The sequence below is a fragment of the Onychostoma macrolepis genome, chromosome 14 (assembly GCF_012432095.1).
Source record: "Onychostoma macrolepis isolate SWU-2019 chromosome 14, ASM1243209v1, whole genome shotgun sequence".
NCBI lineage: Eukaryota > Metazoa > Chordata > Actinopteri > Cypriniformes > Cyprinidae > Onychostoma > Onychostoma macrolepis.
Window position 1 is genome coordinate 20,534,689 of NC_081168.1, and position 19,328 is coordinate 20,554,016.

At 35.3% G+C, this 19,328-nt stretch overlaps 2 protein-coding genes across 4 annotated transcripts in view; both read right to left on the reverse strand.

Annotated features, from left to right (window-relative positions):
- The window catches only part of atg2a (autophagy related 2A), a 28,862-nt gene extending 26,325 nt beyond the window's left edge, over window positions 1-2,537 (reverse strand). For both annotated transcript variants that reach the window (XM_058798104.1, XM_058798103.1), the window contains exons 1-4: window positions 2,008-2,537; window positions 1,171-1,333; window positions 912-1,061; window positions 700-802 (exon numbers count right to left, since the gene is read on the reverse strand). In XM_058798104.1, the coding sequence (XP_058654087.1) occupies window positions 700-802; window positions 912-1,061; window positions 1,171-1,333; window positions 2,008-2,178 (587 nt within the window). In that variant the 5' untranslated portion in view covers window positions 2,179-2,537. The remainder of the gene's footprint in view (window positions 1-699; window positions 803-911; window positions 1,062-1,170; window positions 1,334-2,007) is intronic.
- A 782-nt stretch (window positions 2,538-3,319) lies between these two features.
- Window positions 3,320-18,458, reverse strand: nxf1a (nuclear RNA export factor 1a). 2 transcript variants are annotated; one of them, XM_058798774.1, is made up of 22 exons: window positions 18,289-18,458; window positions 17,133-17,189; window positions 16,612-16,807; window positions 16,397-16,520; window positions 14,301-14,384; window positions 13,875-13,979; window positions 13,702-13,782; window positions 13,542-13,611; window positions 13,297-13,385; window positions 11,274-11,381; window positions 11,000-11,109; window positions 8,431-8,467; window positions 8,008-8,076; window positions 7,866-7,921; window positions 7,658-7,762; window positions 5,531-5,589; window positions 5,327-5,442; window positions 5,191-5,233; window positions 5,024-5,117; window positions 4,579-4,758; window positions 4,067-4,127; window positions 3,320-3,680 (listed from the first exon to the last, which is right to left on the reverse strand). In XM_058798774.1, the coding sequence occupies exons 1-22, from the start codon at window positions 18,368-18,370 to the stop codon at window positions 3,642-3,644; spliced, it is 1,965 nt and encodes a 654-aa protein (XP_058654757.1). In that variant the 5' UTR covers window positions 18,371-18,458; the 3' UTR covers window positions 3,320-3,641. The 2 variants fall into 2 exon arrangements, with proteins under 2 accessions (XP_058654757.1, XP_058654758.1); XM_058798775.1 differs by having other exon boundaries at window positions 5,024-5,096; window positions 18,289-18,457.
- Window positions 18,459-19,328: the final 870 nt, after the last annotated feature.

Genomic DNA, 19,328 nt, shown 5'->3' on the forward strand with positions numbered 1-19,328 from the left:
CTTGGCAACACTGCTCTAGAAACTCAAGCATGCAAGGTTTGTTCTGAAGGATATGATTGATGTTTATGAGTCAATGTGTATTTTTAGTTCAACCTGTGAATCGACTAAAAGAATGCAAAGATTTTCAAGTATTTTGACTTGGAAAAATATGTTTTTCCAGTAACATGCACTACTGTTCAAAGGTTTAGGGTCATTACAATTTAGAAATTAATACTTTTATTTAGCAAGGGCATATAAAATGATCAAATGTGACAGTAAAAACATTTAATTACAAAAGATTTCCATTTAAAAATTTGTTCTTTTGAACCTTCTACTCATCAAAGAACACTGAAAAAAACCTTTCACAGTTTCCACAAAAATGTTTTTTATTCATTATTCAATTATTCAGCACAAATTTTTAACATTGATAATAAGAATACATTTTTTGAACACCAAATCAGTATATTAGAATGATTTCTGAAGGATTATGTTATACTGGAGTAATGATGTAATTTATATAAATTACATTTTGTAATACATTAAAATAGAAAACAGCATAAGAGACTTTTAAAAAACATAAAAAATCTGACCCCAAACTTTTGAACATTAGTTTATTTTTGAATAACCAGAATCAAAATTCTAAAGATCCATGTCATTCTTCAATGGCACATCTACCAAAATGCATTCATAAATGTGCAAATTTGAAATTTATGGCCTCACCGTTTAATGCGCATCTCTAAGGCGACCCCAGTCTCAGCGTCCAGGGAATGGTGTTCTACTCGCACGATGGTGTCCAGGAAGGTGACTTTTATTCGACGTAAGACTGCAAACACACAAACAGTATGTGACAATATACAGTTAGGCAATCATCTACAAATGTAACAATACAAATGTACAGAATCACACTCCAAGACACAAGAAATGCTACACACCTGTCTCGATGGTCTGTGCAAACATTTCCAGCCCCTCCAGTGGAGCAGGCGGCTCTTCTGACGCCTCGGGTGGGTCCTTCAGGCATTCTTCGGCCAGCTGCATGCTGGACGTCATGCATGACGACCAACCTTGGGAATCCCAGTTCCCGTCTAACCGAGATCAGAGAAAACACAATTACACAATAAGTCAGTCCTATATAAAATATGGCTTTATGTATTAGACCAAATGAGTGCACAAAGAAAGCTCCACAGAACTCACTGGTTCTGTATTTGGGTCTGCATGTTATTTGCAATCCAGTGACTTCAAGGATGCAGTGTTCTGTCACAAGTGCCGCCCAGGGAATGGTCACTGCGATGCTGTTCACGAAACCTTCAACAATCTCCAGCGGAGCTCCCAATGAGTCCAACAACTCATTCACTGCCTGAAAAGAGGATTCAGAGAATATTTAAGAATCTGAAGGTCAAGTGATCACATGTTAGAACAGAAGATGTCAAAATGACTGTGAAACAGGGGAAGGATGCTGTACTAGATCAGGGGTTTTCAGTCTTTTAGATGCCATAGAATATAATCATCCTCATCCTAAAATTGAAAAGGTGTCTAAATATTTGTATGTATAAAGACCCAATTTATACTGTAAATAAAATAAAATAAACAAGTGTAAATCAATATTTGAAAAAGCGTTTATATTATTATATATAATGCTGTACTGTTTGATTTATTTAAATTTTAAATAATTTAATTAAATTGAAATATTATTTACATTTTGTTTACACTTTTACACTGACTTATTAGCACTCATTTGCAGGCCCAACTCTACATAAAAACTCCACAAAAATTTTAAAACATAATAAAGTTATTAGACTAAAAATGTGAAAGTAAAATTAAGTAAGCCTTGATCACTGTGACTTAAGACCAGGAAGAAGATCGAAGATGTAGCCTTTTCTGCACAAGTCATCAAACTCTTGGAAACATGAGTGCTCCTTCAACTAACAAGATGTGTTGATCTCATACTCAAGATTAGATATTGCGAAATACTGGAAATAAGGGCCACTTGGACAAGAAAACTGGCCTGGGCATGTCTCATCCCACACTTACCCACACATCCAGGTTAATTTCTCTAATGACCCCGCTGCCATTGTACAGGTCCAAGCTCAGCTGGTCCAAACTGAGTCTTTCCTCCAAGAAGTGGCCCAAGTAGTGTTGCAGGAGGTACCGACAGGCCCGTTTCTTTATTGAGCCCGACCAGGGGAAGAGCCACCGAGACATAGGGCCAGAGCAGACGGGGAGAGGGAGCAGAGAGGCGGCGAAACAAGAGACCAGTCCTGCATAACAGACCTAAACCCCCCTCGGTAGTGTGTGAAAATGAGAATACAATAATACAAGCGTACTGCGATGGCAAAGAAGGGTTAAAACCGTCTAACTTCCTGTCCTTTGACACCAAAATCCCCCGGTTCTTCGTTTTTGGACGTCAGGTTGTCCAAAGCAGCGTTTAAAAGAGGATACTTGTGTTGAAACAGGTCACCCCGGTTCTACTTTTAATAATAAATGTCACTGAAATATGCGACAGGTCCTCTGGCCAACGGGTTGTTTATTGTTTTCATACTCGGACTGAAGGAGTGTGCGTCATGACGTCAACGTAACTGAAGATGCCGGAAGTTGGTTGCGTCAATTCGCCATGTTGGGACGGTCAATTCAACGCTTCATCTAGATGTTGACATATGACTAGAAATTACTGTACCCAAACTTACGTAGATTTACATTATTTGGTCACACTTTATATTAGGTGGCCTTAACTACTATGTACTTATATCAGAAAAATAAGTACAATGTACTTATTGTGTTCATATTGTATTGCAAAACACTTTTGCTGCTATTGAGGTGGGATACGGGTAAGGTTAGGGACAGGTTTGGTGGTATGGGTAGGTTTAAGGGTGGGTTAAGGTGTAAGTGATGGGTCAACAGTGTAATTATAAATGTAATTACATAAATTAATTACAGATGTAACTACATATAGGTATTTTTAAAAATATAAGTACAATGTAAAAACATGTATGTACACAATAAGTGCATTGTACCAAATAATTAATTTAAATGTAAGTACATAGTAGTTAAGGCCACCTAATATAAAGTGGGACCCATTATTTTTTATTGTGTAGAGCCTTATGTAATAAAGATTAGATTAAGTTCCATAGAATTACTGATATATAATAACAAATTCAACATTCCAACTCATTCTGTATAATTAATTCTGTATTGATTAGTCACGTGCACAAAAGTTTACCTGAAATTTTGTCTGGTAAGGGCCACATATTCCTCAAGTGCTGTCATGATTTTAGTGTGTTACATTTAGCAATAGTTAGAATTATTATTTTAATATAGCAACAACTTGACAAGGTATTGATTTCTTGATCTTGCTGAGTAAACAAACTTTATTGCCATGAAAACATCACATTTAACACAACACCAACAAAAGCTCAGCACATACTTCAGACATCACAATTAAAACTGAAAAAGTGCTTTTAAAATTAATGTAGGAACAGTGCTGTAATTTATTCAAGCATAAACCTGAGGTATAACCCTTTTAGGAAAAAAAAAACTCAAATAAAACTCTGTAATTAATATAAAACAAGTATCTGTTTCATTTCAGTTTAACACATCATAATTAAATGCCTGCTAAACAACAAATAAAACTATGTACATACATATGCATTTCTGTATGTTTGTTGTTTTCATTTTATGAAAGCAGCTTCTGGGATCTTTCCTTGACCCTAAAGGAGACAAAATATTATAATGAATAATGATAAATTTCAAATCCCAAAGCCTCAAAATGGATGCAAATAGATTTCAAAAGCACATGGTCCACCTCAGATCTGAACACTAATTAACAAATTAAAAGCAATGATTTACAACATGTTCACAAATCACCTGATCTCTGAGGAGATTGAGATAAATTCTTCAGCTCATCCAGTCAAAGACTGGCAACAAGTTTTGAGAAGGTTAATCAGCATTGGAAACATTTAAACTAGTGTGGCTTTCAGTGGTTAATGCCAATATCTTTTAATTTCTGATTATTTATTAGCAGCAAAATAAACTGCTGAAGTGAGGGAATATTGAACATATTGCATTTCTATCAATTGGCCAAGCAGATTCATACCTTGAGTTCTGTGAAAATCTGAGCAGCTCTGTGAAAATCCCACGCGTTATCCTGCAGACATCTGACAGCAATACACAAGCCTTACCAACAGGGTTGGGATAATATTGACTAGGGGTGGGCGGTATGACCAAAACCTCACATCAAAGTAAGGGCAACTTTACATTAAAAGTAACAATATATAGTCATCTCCACTGGAAATTCAATGATTTTTTTTTTTTTTTTACTTTTCTAAATAACAATGTGATAATGCCTATTTTAAAATTAAACATTTTTCAAATGAAAACTACTTCATTTTTCGGGACTCTCATTTGTAAACTGTCTTGCTAATACAGTATAACTTACTTCTTTGCATGCAAATAAACAAAATAAATAGCAAAATAGCTGCTTTTGTATTAAGCCTCATATCGCCCAGCCCTAGTATTTCCCACATCATTAATAGAAAGAAACTTCTATATCTAGTTCTATAATTAAGTATTGCAAGTATAAGAGCATGGTTTTTGCTCTCTGCTCACTTTTGAGACCATTCCAGGTTCATTTCAGACATCTGGGAGAAAGCGGAGAGCATTTCCTGTTGGGATGCCGTGAGGGTGGGCAGCACTGGGCTATTCGAGGGGGCTGGTGCTGCAAATGCACAGCGTATCTCCTCGCTGGTGGCGTTCCTCACAAAGAGCTCGTCGTTCACAATACACAGACTGCAGAATGCAACAAATACCGATAAACATGCACCAATCAACTCTATTTTTAGTAAGAGCTAATTTTGACCAAGTGACTAAAGATGATTGCTTTAACTGTCAGCTGAAAGGTCAGACATGCACATACATGAACTCTGGGAAATTCAGTTTGTCTGTGGGGGAAAGCCAGTAAATTAAGATAACCATATTAAGTAATAAAATACAGCCCAAAGCAGTGAGTGTTTTTATTTGCTCATGCTTGTGATTTGCTACTGGCTTTTCCTACCCAGAATTCCGAGCTGGAACTGTGATGAAGACTCTGGAGAAAGCCTTGACCTGGTCTCTCAATTTGTCATCAGCTGAAGACAGGAAAACAAACACTGAGTTGAAAACATAACGCTATCTGATCAACTGTTTTGCTGACACATGTAAATGTGTTCAAGTAAGACTCACCTTCTTTGAACACTCCACTCGCTGTGAACGATAATAAAGTCCTCTATGGAGAAAGCAGGAAAACAAAATATTTAAAAAAATGCAAATTACAAAACAAGAGCTTCAGTGATAGTGTTAAAATCATTGAGGAACTCACTGAGTATGTGTTGACATCAACATTGACTGAATTCATGTCATGCTGGGTCTTTGGGAGCTCACTGAGGAAGGCGACTACAGTCAGGCGGGAGCGTTTTAGCAGGTGGAAACGAGCGGCTGTAAAGAAGATGATGACTGTAGATGACAGATATTGATCTTTTTTTTAAACTTTATTATTTGCTCGTTTCTCATGTGTGAAACATACAGGGATCTTTGATGTTCTTGATGTTGCGGCTATGTTCATGATAATTTTTTAACCTGCACCTGCAAAATTATAGGAAAAAAAAATGAGACCAAAAATACATTTGTATATCATATACAATTCTGAACATTTACAAACACTAAAAATATTTTTTATATTTAAATTTATTTATTTCCCCACTAAAAAAATTGTGTAGTATGAATTTTTTTTTGACAAAAATCTGGATCACATTTTAAAAATCATTAAAAAAAAACCCATAAATGTTAAAAATGATAGTTCTAATATATAACAATTACGTAACATAGTAAAGACAAATAAAGCCTACTTTAAGGACCATTAAGTTTTTTACTTTTCTTTTTTTTTTTACATTATAATTTTTACATTGGGACATTATACTTTTAATAATATTTGAATCTGTTTTTATTTTATTTTATTTTCTGTTTCATTTTAATTTTAGTTCAAGTTTAGTAATTTTGTTTAGTCATTTTAGTAGGTTTAAATATTACAGGTTTATATTATGTAAATATCAGCAACCTTGGTAAATATGATCAAAGAAGGCTGTGAAAATTAAACTGCATTGTTAATCCTTTTGATCTTTTATTAAAAAAATTCACAAAAATCTAACCTTTCATTGGATAATAAGAATTTAAAATGGGGGGGAAATGCCATTATGAAATAACAGTTTTTCTCAAATACACGTTGGACACAATTATTGGCACCCCTAGAAATTCTTATGAGTAAAATTTCTCTGAAGTATATTCCCATTCATATTCACAATTTTGAGCACTTCAGGGTGATGAACATGAAATTATCCAGCCATGGCTTCCTGTTTCACAGAAATATAAATAGGAGGGAAAACAAAGCCCAAATTTCCTTAATCATCCATCACAATGAGAAAAATCAATGAATATATTTCTGAGGTGCAGCAAAAGATAATTGAGCTTCACAAATTAGTGAAGTGGCTTTAAGAAAAGAGCTAGAGCAGTGAAAATTCCCATTTCCACCATCAGGGCAATAATTACGAATTTCCAATCAACATAAAATGTTGTGAAACTGCCTGGAAGAGGATGTGTCTATATCGTCCTAATGCACGGTGAGAAGGAGAGTTTGAGTGGCTAAAGACTCTCCAAGGACCACAGCTGGAGAATTGCAGAAAATAGTTGAGTCTCGGGGTCAGAAAACCTTTAAAAAAAATTGTCAAACAGCACCTACATCACCACATGTTGTTTGGGAGGGTTTCAAGAAAAATTCTCCTCGCTCATCCAAAAACAAACTCCAGCATATTCAGTTATCAGACACGACTGGGACTGGCTTCTGTGGTCAGATGAATCTAAAAAATGAGCTTTTTAGCAGCAAACACTCAAGATGGGTTTGGTGAACACAGGGATAAAAAGTACCCCATGTGTACAATGAAATATACTGCTGTATTTGTGATGTTGTGGGCCTATATTTCTGCTGGAGGTCCTGGACATCTTGTTTAGACACATGGCATCATGGATTCTATCAAATACCAACAGATAAAAAAATCAATAAGTGACTGACTCTGTTAGAAATCTTATAATGGGCCATGTTTGGATCTTCCAACCGTACAATAATCCAAACACAAACCTCAAAAACAACACAAAAATGGGTCACTGAGCACAAAACCAAGCTTCTGCTGGCCATTCCAGTCCTCTGACCTGAACCCTATAGAAAATGAGTGGTGAACTGAAGAGAAGCAGCACCAACATGGAGCTGGGAATCTAAAGGGTCTGGAGTGATTCTGGATGAAGGAATGGTCTCTGATCTCTTGTCAGGTGTTCTGTAACCTCATCAGGCATTATAGGAGAAAATTTACAGCTGTTAAACTGGCAAATGAAGGTTTCAAAAAGTATTGAATAAAAGGGTGCCGTTAATTGTGGCCAATGTGTATTAGAGAAAAACATTTATTTTATAATGATATTTCCAACCATTTTAAATGCTTATTATCCAATGAAAGGTTAGATTTTTGTGAATTTTTTAAATAAAAGATCAAAAGGATTAACCTTCACAGCCTTCTTTGATCATTTTTACCAAGGGTGCCAATATTTTTGGCCATGACTGTATATATATAAGACAGCAGAGTGCCATCAAAGAAGAGTGGTGTTTTACCTGGAGAGATGGTTTATGGATGGCAGGCTGAGAGAGAAGCAGGCATCATCGTGATATGCCTCCAGCAGCGGCTGTCTGTCCCCAGAGTCATACACACAGTAATAACTGCCACAAAACAAACACAAACACACATCACTGCTGACAAAAGCATGCTTTACAGAATACTAAAGAGCATCCTACAGGAAAACAATTGCACACATGCACTTACTGTTGCAGAAAACGCTGAATGAGACCCTGAATTTCATTCGATGCAAAGTGGCTGCCCTGAATTAGTTACGCAGACACATCCAGTCAAAAACTTCACATTAACACTCCTCAGGTCAATATAACACTGCTGACTCTCGGGTTACCTTGCAAGGAGGGATGTTTGTGAGTGTTTCCACATCAAAGCAGATTGGAGGTGGAAGCACATGACCGTCCTACAGAAATAACACACATCCAATTCACTTGTGCAACGGCTAGTGATCACATTTTGACGATAGATTAAATACTGTTTCTCTAAAATAACATGCACTGCTTAATTATGCACATTAACAGCTAAATAGGATCAATTTTAATTTCTTGTTGACTTTAAACTTCTGTATTACAGTTGGAAAAGTGCCCAATGACACCAATGATCACATGCAATGTGTTCTTTAGACAGCCAGCATGGAATCAGGCTTCCTGTCCTTGACCGATTAATGATTGACTGACTTTATTTCTGACAAACACTAATAACTGTACCGTACATTGAGTCCTGTTCAAAACATTATTGACAAATAAAAAACCCTCACCAATCTGAGAAGCCTGGGAAATCTCTCACGCACAGCACTGTCACAAGACAAGAAAGACAAGAGGAAAACAGTGTTACACCTGATCATTACAGCAGGCGCACACACACCACATTCACCTGTGCACTCGCAAGCCATTTCTCCTGATTTTTATTTCTTTATTGTGTATGCAATCACAACAAATGATTTCTGAAATGTGTTGTAAAATCATCTGAAACAATACTGTACCAGGTTCAGCACAGATTAAATTGTTTTAACCCTATTTGCAACACACTCTCTGAGTGGATTCAGTTTTTAGATTTTAAACCCTACTGCTGTCAGTCACTTACACCCCAGCATGTACAAAACACAAGATTATCACAAAAAAATAATCTTTCACCTAGAAATGGCTTACGGAAACATTCTCTGAATATTAAACTTGAATAGGAGAAAGTATTTCTACTTTAACAGACATAGACAAGTTCTCAAATGACTGTCAATGAAAGCCATGCAAGCTCAGTGAAAAACCAAATTGTGTTGGGTGCTGTGGCTTTATTATACATTTATGAATACACGAGTGCATTTAAGTACAGTTGATGACTGCAGACTCAATAGGTTATCAAAAAAAGCAGGGTTATTCAATTAGTGACCCACCATTCATCTTCATTCAAAAGAAGCATTACACTTAGGCTGAATGTGTCCGTGAAAACCGAAATATACTTTGAGTTTAACGCAATGTTTACTCCCAGACACCATTAAAAAAATCTACCATGAATGTACTTTAACACTAATTGCATTAACCATGTTTTGGCAGAAATGTGGTATATTCAATTGAATACTAAATTATTAATATAGTCATGTATTACATTTATTAGGGGAGTAAGGTTTTGTTATAAAACCATGGCAGATTGTGTGTGTGTAGTTTATGGTTTTTAAAACAAATATAGTTTTGTTGAAACTTTAACCAAAATCAGTTACATTTAACAATATTAGTGAGAAGGAGCCATGCATATTCATGCAGTCAGAATACTTTAATTAGATATTTTACTGCTGAATAGGCTTTTCAGTTTGATTTCTGATTTTATAGGCCTCCCTCCCCCTTGGCCCACCTCAAATTTTCAATCTGTATAATCCAGCCCTCAAATGAAGCTAACTGAATAGCCCTAAAGTAGCCTTTGCATTGATGCCCTGATAACCATCAAAAAGCATCTTCTAGCGAAAAAGCCATGAAAATAAAGTTAGCTATGAGAGAAATAGTAATACAATGAAACCGATCCCAGCAGCTCCAAAACAGAGTCCTCTTTACATCAGTACTGACTTGCCACATAGACATAAATGGTCTCATTTTATTTATTTATTTTTTATTAGTAGTATGAATTATTCCTGTTTTCAGGAGCATTTCCCAACTCATCTCTAGCATGAAAATTTGTCCCCAAGCCATTTTTATACAACAACATGGAGATTTGGAACAGCCATCTTCCTTCCATCAACTTCCTTCTTCATTGTCATCACTGTAGGCTTTTTGTAGTAGACAGAGAGTGGGATCTTATCAGTCACTGGCTATCCAGAAACGGCAGTCTGATTGGAGCAGGAATACAGGGGCGAACATGAGCAAACACATTTACTACATTACATACACAAAAATGTGGACTGATTTCCCTTGAAATGCCACCATACTATTTCATGTGGATGTCTTGATAAGGAAGAAATAAGTGATTTTTTATTATAACTATCTTGAAAAACAGCCTACATATTTTTTATTATCATTTATTCAGTTCCCTGTTATGAAGGCTGGGATCAACTTCATGCATAACCAATGTTGCTTTATGGAAGAAAGAAAGAAGGAATGGTTTTGTTAAAGCCCCAGAATCAACACAGGATGCAGCTGCTGCTGTGATTTGGAAAGAAGGAGGAAAGAAAATCCAACTGAAATGAAAGACATTCTGGACATGTCAGTCCGTCACACACTTGCACATGTGAATGCACTTATAACAAATGAACAGAGTGCCATTTAAAAGACAGAAACACCGCAATTTTTTCAGACAACTTACAATTTGTTCTGAACCACAGTAACTAAATAATGATGGATACTCTGAAGCAGATGAAATAAACCACAAGCAATGAATTATGTGTTAACATCTGCAATGCCAGGTTTTGATGATTATTTTTAGATGATATTCCAGGTATATTAAGTACTACAAGACTGTGTGGGCCAGAATGGGACTATATGAGACTGTACTGGACTCTGTTACTGTGTCAGAGAGAAACATCATGGATGCTACTTGGATAACCTGAAAATCATCTTCTTTTAGGCCAGTGGTTCTCAACCTTTCTGACTTCAAGGCCCTCCGTTGCCCACAACAATATTCAAAATGCCTGTTTTCTTAAATTTACATTTTTCAGGTCTATAAATCACTTTTAAAATTAGGCTACATTATACCTTCAGGCTTTTAAAGAACTATAGTGATTTTCTATAGTTACTTTACCAACAGGTCTGGGATCATGTCTATGAGGAACCGTGATTATTTTAAGTATTCTTTCAGCTAACTGTACCACCTTTGACCTTTACCCTTGCCGTGTCACTGGCACTGACCTGATGTATGTGGTCTGATCTTTGAAGCCATCACACAGTGGGTTCCTGTCCAACCAGAGCTCCACCAGCCTGAACCCCTTCACCTTATCCAGCTCTTGCTCTGACTTCAGCTGCAGACAGAGAATGAAAAGACAATATGGCAACACAACAGATACTGAAAGTAAATTATGTGGAGCTTGCAGTCGAGTAAATAGAAACTAAAGAATTAAATGGGCTAATATTGTGTGACAATAGCGATAACAGATGATAACAGCAGGGACTGAGTGACTCTCACCTCATTATGAGACAGGTTCAGGGACTGCAGATTAGGGGCTTTGTTCACAAGTTCTGCAATGTCAGTCAGCTTACACAGCTTGTTGTTACTCAGATTCAAACACAACAACTAAGAAGGATCAAAGAAAGAGAGACAGATACAGAGAAAAATGTTACAAGAAGGATTTGGGGGAGTTGATGAAATGTGACCCTGAACCACAAAACCAGTCTTAACACTGGTATATTTGTAGCAATAGCCAAAAATACATTGTATGGGTCAAAATTATCGATTTTTCTTTTATGCCAAAAATCACTAGGATATTAAGTAAAAATCATGCTCCATGAAGATATTTTGTAAATTTCCTACTGTAAATATATTAAAACTTAATTTTTGATTAGTAATATGCATGGCTAAAAACTTCATTTGGACAAATTTAAAGGCAATTTTCTCACTATTTTGATTTGTTTTGCACCCTCAGATTCCAGATTTTCAAATAGTTGTATCTCGGCTAAATATTCCTATCCTAACAAACCATACATCAATGAATAGCTTATTTATTAATGTATAAATCTCAATTTAAAAAATGACCCTCATGACTGGTTTTGTGGTCCAGGGTCAGAAATTCTAATAATTAAACCATAAAAAAATAAAAATATCAATATGTAGATTCACTTTTTATTTAAAAAATTATGTTTGAACATTTATTTAGAAATGACATTTTTCAAGAAAGTATTTTAAGTCAAAGAGCTTCAACTGACCAAAAAGTCTGAATTCCTGCCTCATACTAAGTTATTGTATGGCTTCAGAAGACTTAGGAATATAGAATATAGAACGTGTCATATGATATGAATCACCTTTGTGGGACTTTTTTTTTGTGACTTTTGATTTCATTTATGGAAAAGACTGTCAATGTTCTGTCAATAATCTCTTTTTGCATCCCACAGAGAAGACAAAGGCAACAATTTGAAACAACTTGACTGTTAGTAAATTATTTTAGAATTTTAGGAATTCAATTTCGGAATGAATCATGAGCACCAACTGCAATACATTTCAAAAATAAAACAGAACGTTTAAATATCTAAACTTAGACAATATCTTATTTCTAAACATCACATTCAAACAGAAACCTGATTAGAAATTACTGATGGCATATTCTGTGCAATATCACACATATGAATGAATGAATGAATTCTTAATTATAGAATCACATGTGATACAATTGCTGATCAACGATTATATTCTTTCATCTACTATTATGAAAGTGTTAATAAGATAAATAAAGTGTTTCCTGGAATCAGTGTCTGAGCATGGCCTACCCACAGCTGTGTACCCTAGAAATAAAACTGCATAGTTTAATGTTTTCACCAGCTGGATGTTTTGATTTCCTATTTTTGTCCAGACATTGTGGCTGAACTTTACTGGATCAGATGAAGTTACTATTTTTATTCTTTAGTGCTGCCAAACTGGTCATGAAGCAATGAACACCTGGCCTTTGACACACTTCTCAACTGATCATAGTAAACCTTCATGGATCTTAGAGCTACTCTGTCATAAACATTATTTAGCTGAATGCCAAGATAATGTAGTCCTGTGTCAGAAAAAAAAGCACAGATGTAGAAAAAAACATCTGGGTCATGTTTGCATTTTCTTCTGTCACTAGCCATAATCCTAATTTTAAAATCAGGATTAAGCATAAAACAATGTGTTAGAATCATTAATGCATGTGAAAATGGACTGAGAACTAAACAAACAGTTGTAATGTGAGAGAAAGGACAGGAATCATGTCTTTATGGCAGTTTTCTAGTGATTATGGGATAATATAAGACTTCTCCACCTTACAAACAATTGTCAAAAGCAAAAATGCTATAAAATGCATATTTTGTCAGAAAGCGTGACATACTTGAGTAAAACAGACACTATTTTTGGAATCAGCAACCAAAATTAGTAATAAAAAACTACTGAATTTAATTCAACTAAGGTTAGAATCACTATTTCTTATGTTTAGATTAATGATCTGAACAAACCCTTAAGTCTTAAGTCTTACCTCTGGGATATTCTCCTGTATGATTTTGATCACAGCTTGCATGCAGTTTTCTTGATTTAAAATCATCTCAATATTATGGGAAATAAGGTCTGATGGAAAAGAGTCAAATATTTAAAAAAAACCATCGTATTGAAAAAGCTCTCAACTGAATTTCTTAAAAATAAACTGTACTAATCTTGACTTGGGAAATCTATGGTACTTTGTGCAGTGTCAGGGTTTTGGTTAGTCAAACAGTATAGTTTTACCTGGATCAGTGCGGATGTTGTTCAGGTCGAGAGACTTCTGGGAACCGTCAAAGCGTTTGGACATGCAATGCTTCACAAAAAAAGAACAACAGTTAAATGCAACAGCTGCCACCTGTAGACCACAAGTGTTACTGCAGCAAGAAGCAGCTGTACGTCAAACCTTTAAACACTCCAGATCTTGTGGCTTCAGCTCGCTTTGGAGAAAAGGGGGACTGGAACAACTGTTCATAAGCACAGCCACCTGAAGAACAAAAAACATGTCAGCAGTTTCAAGATAGAACACAGTAATGAGAACGAGATGAATGCTTTACAACAGATGACACAGCACCGTACCCTGTTCCCTTCACTGTCTGTGACTCTGCGTGTCAGTTTGCACAGAGCGCTGGCAGCAGCAGCATCCTCCAGATAGAAATGAACTTTATTTCCCTCTGTGGAGTACTAGACAAAAACACAGAGAGACACATTAGCTGAAAATAATGTACTGGTAATTCAGTGATTTAACAATTCACTGACAGGTTAGTTAAAAGGTTAACTCACGTCTCTGCGAGTATGTATTTATGTATCACCCCAAAATAAAAAGTAAAGAATAATACATTTTATTTTGAAAAATATTTTTTCAATAATCATTAAAAACCATTATTATCAACAATTACAAATACATTAATTTAAAAACACAACTGACATAAAACAGCTATACTGATCCCTTGTGGACAAACAACATGGCTTAGCTAAACTGATCAAATCACAGCGATCACTTACGTGTAATGGAATAAACACAATGGGGCAGAGATTCTGTAGTGATGTTAGAAGCCATTTCTTATCATACTTTTTTCCATGTGGGATCTGTGAAATAAAAGTAAACATTTCAGATGAAGTAAACCAGTGACTCCCAAACAGGAAGGGGGCAGGGTGTAAAAATGAAGTAAAAATTTTAAAGTCTGAAATGTAAGATTTTATTATTTTATAAAAACTTTTTGTTTTTTGGGCAAAACTTTATTTTAACATTCAGAATTAGAATTAGGTAACATGTTACCTAACATTTTTTTTTTTGTTAATTAAGAGTCAGTTGTTAATGTCATTATTTTAATGTTTCTGCTCTGGTAGCATTTAATAAAAACTTTTTTAATGATTTTTTTTTAAATATAAATTTGTGAAACAAACCAACAAACAAACAAAAAGAATGCTAAAATAGGGGTCCCTGGCAAAAAAGTTGGGAACCACTGCAATAAACAACAAACAGTTATCAGGACATAAATTAGATTAGTGTAGCTTTTTCTAGTTTAATATCTTCTTGTGTATTAATCAGTCTGCACTTAAAAATACAGTTCACCCAAATATATATATATATATATATATATATATATATATATTTTTTAATTTCAGTTTCTTTCTTCTGTTGAACTGACGGCAGCCACTGAATTACATAGTACCCAAAACAGCTGAATAAAAACAGCTGAAACAAACAGCTGAATAAAAAAAAAGTAGGGGTGTGCGATATATATCGTCTGCGATAATATCGCAATTGTTGCCTAAACGATGTGCAATTTGACATGATCGAGTATTTTGCAAAAACCATTCAAAACACACCTACAGAGTGCACGCATTCATTACGTGATGTCTACACTAGCGCGTGTGCGTAGAGTGTGTTCTTTCAGTGCACTTTCACTACATTTAGAATGAACACAATATTAAAGACATGGGGGCACAAAATGTATATAGGCTATTTGTACCACTTCATATAGCCTAGTTAATCAATTTCACATGAAGAATAACGAAAAATAACACTTCAAAAATTACGGTGAATGTTTATTTTTACAACAGTTCAATCAACAAGAGGTTAATTAAGAGACTTACGTTTTAGACACCATATTTCCTGTTTTTGCTTTATTTCGACAACAAAAATCACTCCAAACACAGCCACAGCACTGTTTTGTTTCTTCAGATGCAGCTTCTTTGTTTTCTCTGCATTGCAAAGATGAATTTTGTTGATACTGATTTCATTTGCTTGGTAACAGCCCAAAAGTCTTATTATTCTAATTCACTAATTAAATGTAATAATTTGACTCAAAAGATAATGGACACTTTAAAAAAAAAAAAAAAAAAGGCTTTTATAAAGGTAAAAATGGCCATAACATGTAAAAATCAGTTTAAACTTGTTGGAAAAGATTCATTTCTATCAGTGTGAACTGACCACCACACAAAACATAAAGAATATGAAAAACTTTAGGAGTCAGCTGTCCACGACAGTCCTTAAGGTACCAGCACAATAGCATACAGAAAAATATTGTCTAATTATCGTTATCGATAAAATCCCAGAAAATAGAAATATTATTTTTTGTCAATATCGCACACTCCTACACCACAATAATCCATACAACTCCACTCCATCAAGCGAAAAGACTTGAAGCGCAAAGCTGCGTGTTTGTAAGAACACATCATTAAGGTGTTTTAACTATAAACTGGCCAAAATCTTAATAAAAGACTCTCTCTATATTGCTCTCTCCTGTGTAAAAGTCATCTCATCTGATTCAGGTGAGGAACATGCTCAGATCAAGCACCATTTACAAGTTAAAACAGTTCTCAACAAATATGTTTCTATATTCCAAAAAACATATAATTACATGTTATTATGGATTAGGACATGTATTTTAGCTGGAAGCAACAGTTAAAATACCTTATTGATGGATTTATTACAAACACACAGCTTTGTACTTCACAAGACATTAATTGATGGAGTGGAATCATGTGGATTTTATCAGCTGTTTGGACTCTCATTTTGACGGCACCCATTCACTGTAAAAGATCCACTGGTAATCAAGTGATGTAAGTTTTAACAGGAATAGTTTAACTCTTACTGTAATTTTAAACCAATTTTTCCCTCCTCTCTCTGCATCTTCTGCTCCAAATTTGTGCGCGTTTCCCGCTCCAATTTTGTCCATCCACCCCTCTCCTCTCCGACTGGAACGTCCATATGGAATACTGCATAACATGGATTGGGAATTACATGAAACATTCCTTACATTGGTACAATCTTTATTTATGAAGCTGAATTATTTGCAACAACACTTACAATCGCTGTTGGGACTTCCCATACTGACTAGCCATCACAGACACATCAACACCGCTGTCCTGAAACCTGCCGCGAGGTACCGGCCCCAACAGCTCTGGAGCTGCACCTCGATGCTGCAAGCGAACTGAATCACTGTGTAGACGAGCCTTGATGGACCCCCAACCTTGACGCACCCCCAACCAGCGGCCGTCATGATCTGAAACACAAACATATCACAAATATCAGGGTACATTTGATAAGACGTGCTTATCAGCTCAGTGTTCAATTTAGGATATTTTAGGTTTACTATGATTAAGTGCTTGTCATCCTAAAACCCACTGCATAAAGAAGATATGAAATAGACACAGTCAAACAACAACAAACTAATTATGAGGAATGGAATAATATTCTAGCCATTTCTCTGTATACATGGACAAAAATGTAATTGTTTTAAATTAAACTAAATTGTCCAAATACAATACAAAGGGTATATGTGCATATATATTCAGTTGAGGTCTGATAGCAACAAGGTGCAGTCTTACCTGTGAAAGAGCTTTCAGTGCTCCACACCTCTCTCACTACAGCAGAGCCACTCGGATCTAAGGGAAGGGGAGGAAAAGATTCAAGCATCACAGACTGTTGTTGTTCATGAACTGTACAAGTGCAACATCCGCTATAATAACTACTAAACTACTGAGTTCTTATTTCGTTAACTAGAATTATTTAAAGGAAATGGGGAATATGTGAATTTTTAGGGTATATGCTAAGAGTTTAAAATGAATAGTAGAATATGATGAACTGCTTTCAGGGTCATATCTTCAATAGGAATTACTACTGCATAGGAAACAACATACTGAAATACAATACCCATAATGCATCAACAAGCATGGAGGTAATGAAAAACTACAAAAATACACTGACATTTGTGTTTCTCGGCGCCAAAAAATAAATGTAATTCCTAACGTTACTTTACTACTACGTATTCTAATACGTATTAATTATATTTAGCTGTGTGTAAACAATGCTTTTTCTAAGTAGAATGGTAGAATATTGCCGCCTTTGCAGATAATCGTGGGATCATTTTTCCCGACTTTTCTACATTTCTCCTTTTCTATGGCATGCTTCCTAGTTGTAGCCTATATTTCATTTGTTCAAATAAGTCGCTTTGGATAAAAACGTTTGCTAAATGCATTATGCAACTTAAATGTAAAGGATAAAAATTCGAAGACAGCAACATAATAAAATTAAAATATTACATATTTTTCTCATCTTTGGTGCACAGTGGTGTAAAATATCACAACTACATGCCCAGAAACACATGCTCCTATATGTAAGTTACTGCAACTTTGAAATGTATTCGGCACGTTTATCCTGTTTAAAACATTTTAGGTTTATTTTTTTACCCAATTCAATTTGAATTATCAGTATTTGCGTCGAATACTAATAGGGGGGAGACATCACTCATCATCATCACATGCTTCACTTTTTGCACCGAATAATGTTGACGCGCTAAAGATTTATTAATAATATAAAAACAACGCGATGATATAATGTGAAGATGAGCAGCTGACCACAATCAAACCTGTCAATAAGTCTGCCTTAATTAATATCATGCCGTGCAACTTTGTTCAGCAACTGTTTCGCAAGACACTAAACCACATGTTCATATTCAGAGATAAAGCATGATAACTTTGGTACCTGAAGAACTCTCGCAAACCCGTGTTATCACAGACAGATTGGGGTACCATTCCCGGTATCGAGTCATCTTGCACCGACTCATCAATTTTAGATAATTGCGCGCGACGGCGTGCACGTGCTCTTACTGAAGCACGTGAAAATGTGCTTCATCTTGCGTTGAAAGCATGAGAGCGTGCGTAAGTAACAGGCAAGAGCAAACAGTCTTGCATGGATCCATAGCACAAGCATACAAGGTAGTTGCATTTTCTAACTAACCTTTCAATAAATTTGAAATTTTAAAATATATAACATGCATCATTTATTCAGCTGGGTTAATAAACAAACCATATTTTTCAAGCACTGACATTTAAAAAGTGGTCAATTTTAAAACTTTTTTTTTTTTTTTTTTTAAACAAAAGGGGATTTGTTTGTGTTGTGGCCAGTAGCTAGGGCATTGCCGTGGTTGCTAATGTGTTTTGAGTGTTTTAGCACGTTGCTATGCAGTTGCTAGTGTGTTGTAGGTGGTTGCTAACTTATCCAAGTCAAATGAGTCTGCTTTCAAGTGTAAATGTTACTGGATTGGTGTGCAAAGTAAATCTAAGCAGTGTTCTCAGTCTTCTGCTAAGTGAAAATCATAAGTCTAATTGCTTATTAGCTCATCTCCCATCAAGAAGCCCCACAATTTGAGATAAGTGACCCTGGACCACAAAACCAGTCATACAGGTTTTGGGAAATTGAGATCTATACATCATCTGAAAGCTGAATAAAGGATAGGATAATATTTGGCTGTGATACAACTATTTGAAAATCTGAAATCTGGGGGTGCAAAAAAAAAAAAAACCGTTAAAGGAAATCACCTTTAAATCTGAAGTTTTTAGCAATGCATATTACTAATCAAAAGTTAAGTTTGAATATATTCACGGTAGGAAATTTACAAAATATCTTAATGGAACATGATCTTTACTTAATATCCTAATGATTTTTGGCATAAAAGAAAAATCGATAATTATGACCCATATACAATGTATTTTTGGCTATTGCTACAAATATACCCATGCTAC

Coding starts and splice junctions, on each gene's coding strand:
- nxf1a (XM_058798774.1), bottom strand. CDS start 18,370: ATGAGTCGGTGCAAGATGACTCGATACCGGGAATGGTACCCCAATCTG. Junction 8,077..8,430: donor TTCCCAGGCTTCTCAGATTG/GTGAGGGTTTTT, acceptor TTATTTCTGTAG/GACGGTCATGTGCTTCCACC. Junction 5,234..5,326: donor TTGATGTCAACACATACTCA/GTGAGTTCCTCA, acceptor CTTTCTCCATAG/AGGACTTTATTATCGTTCAC.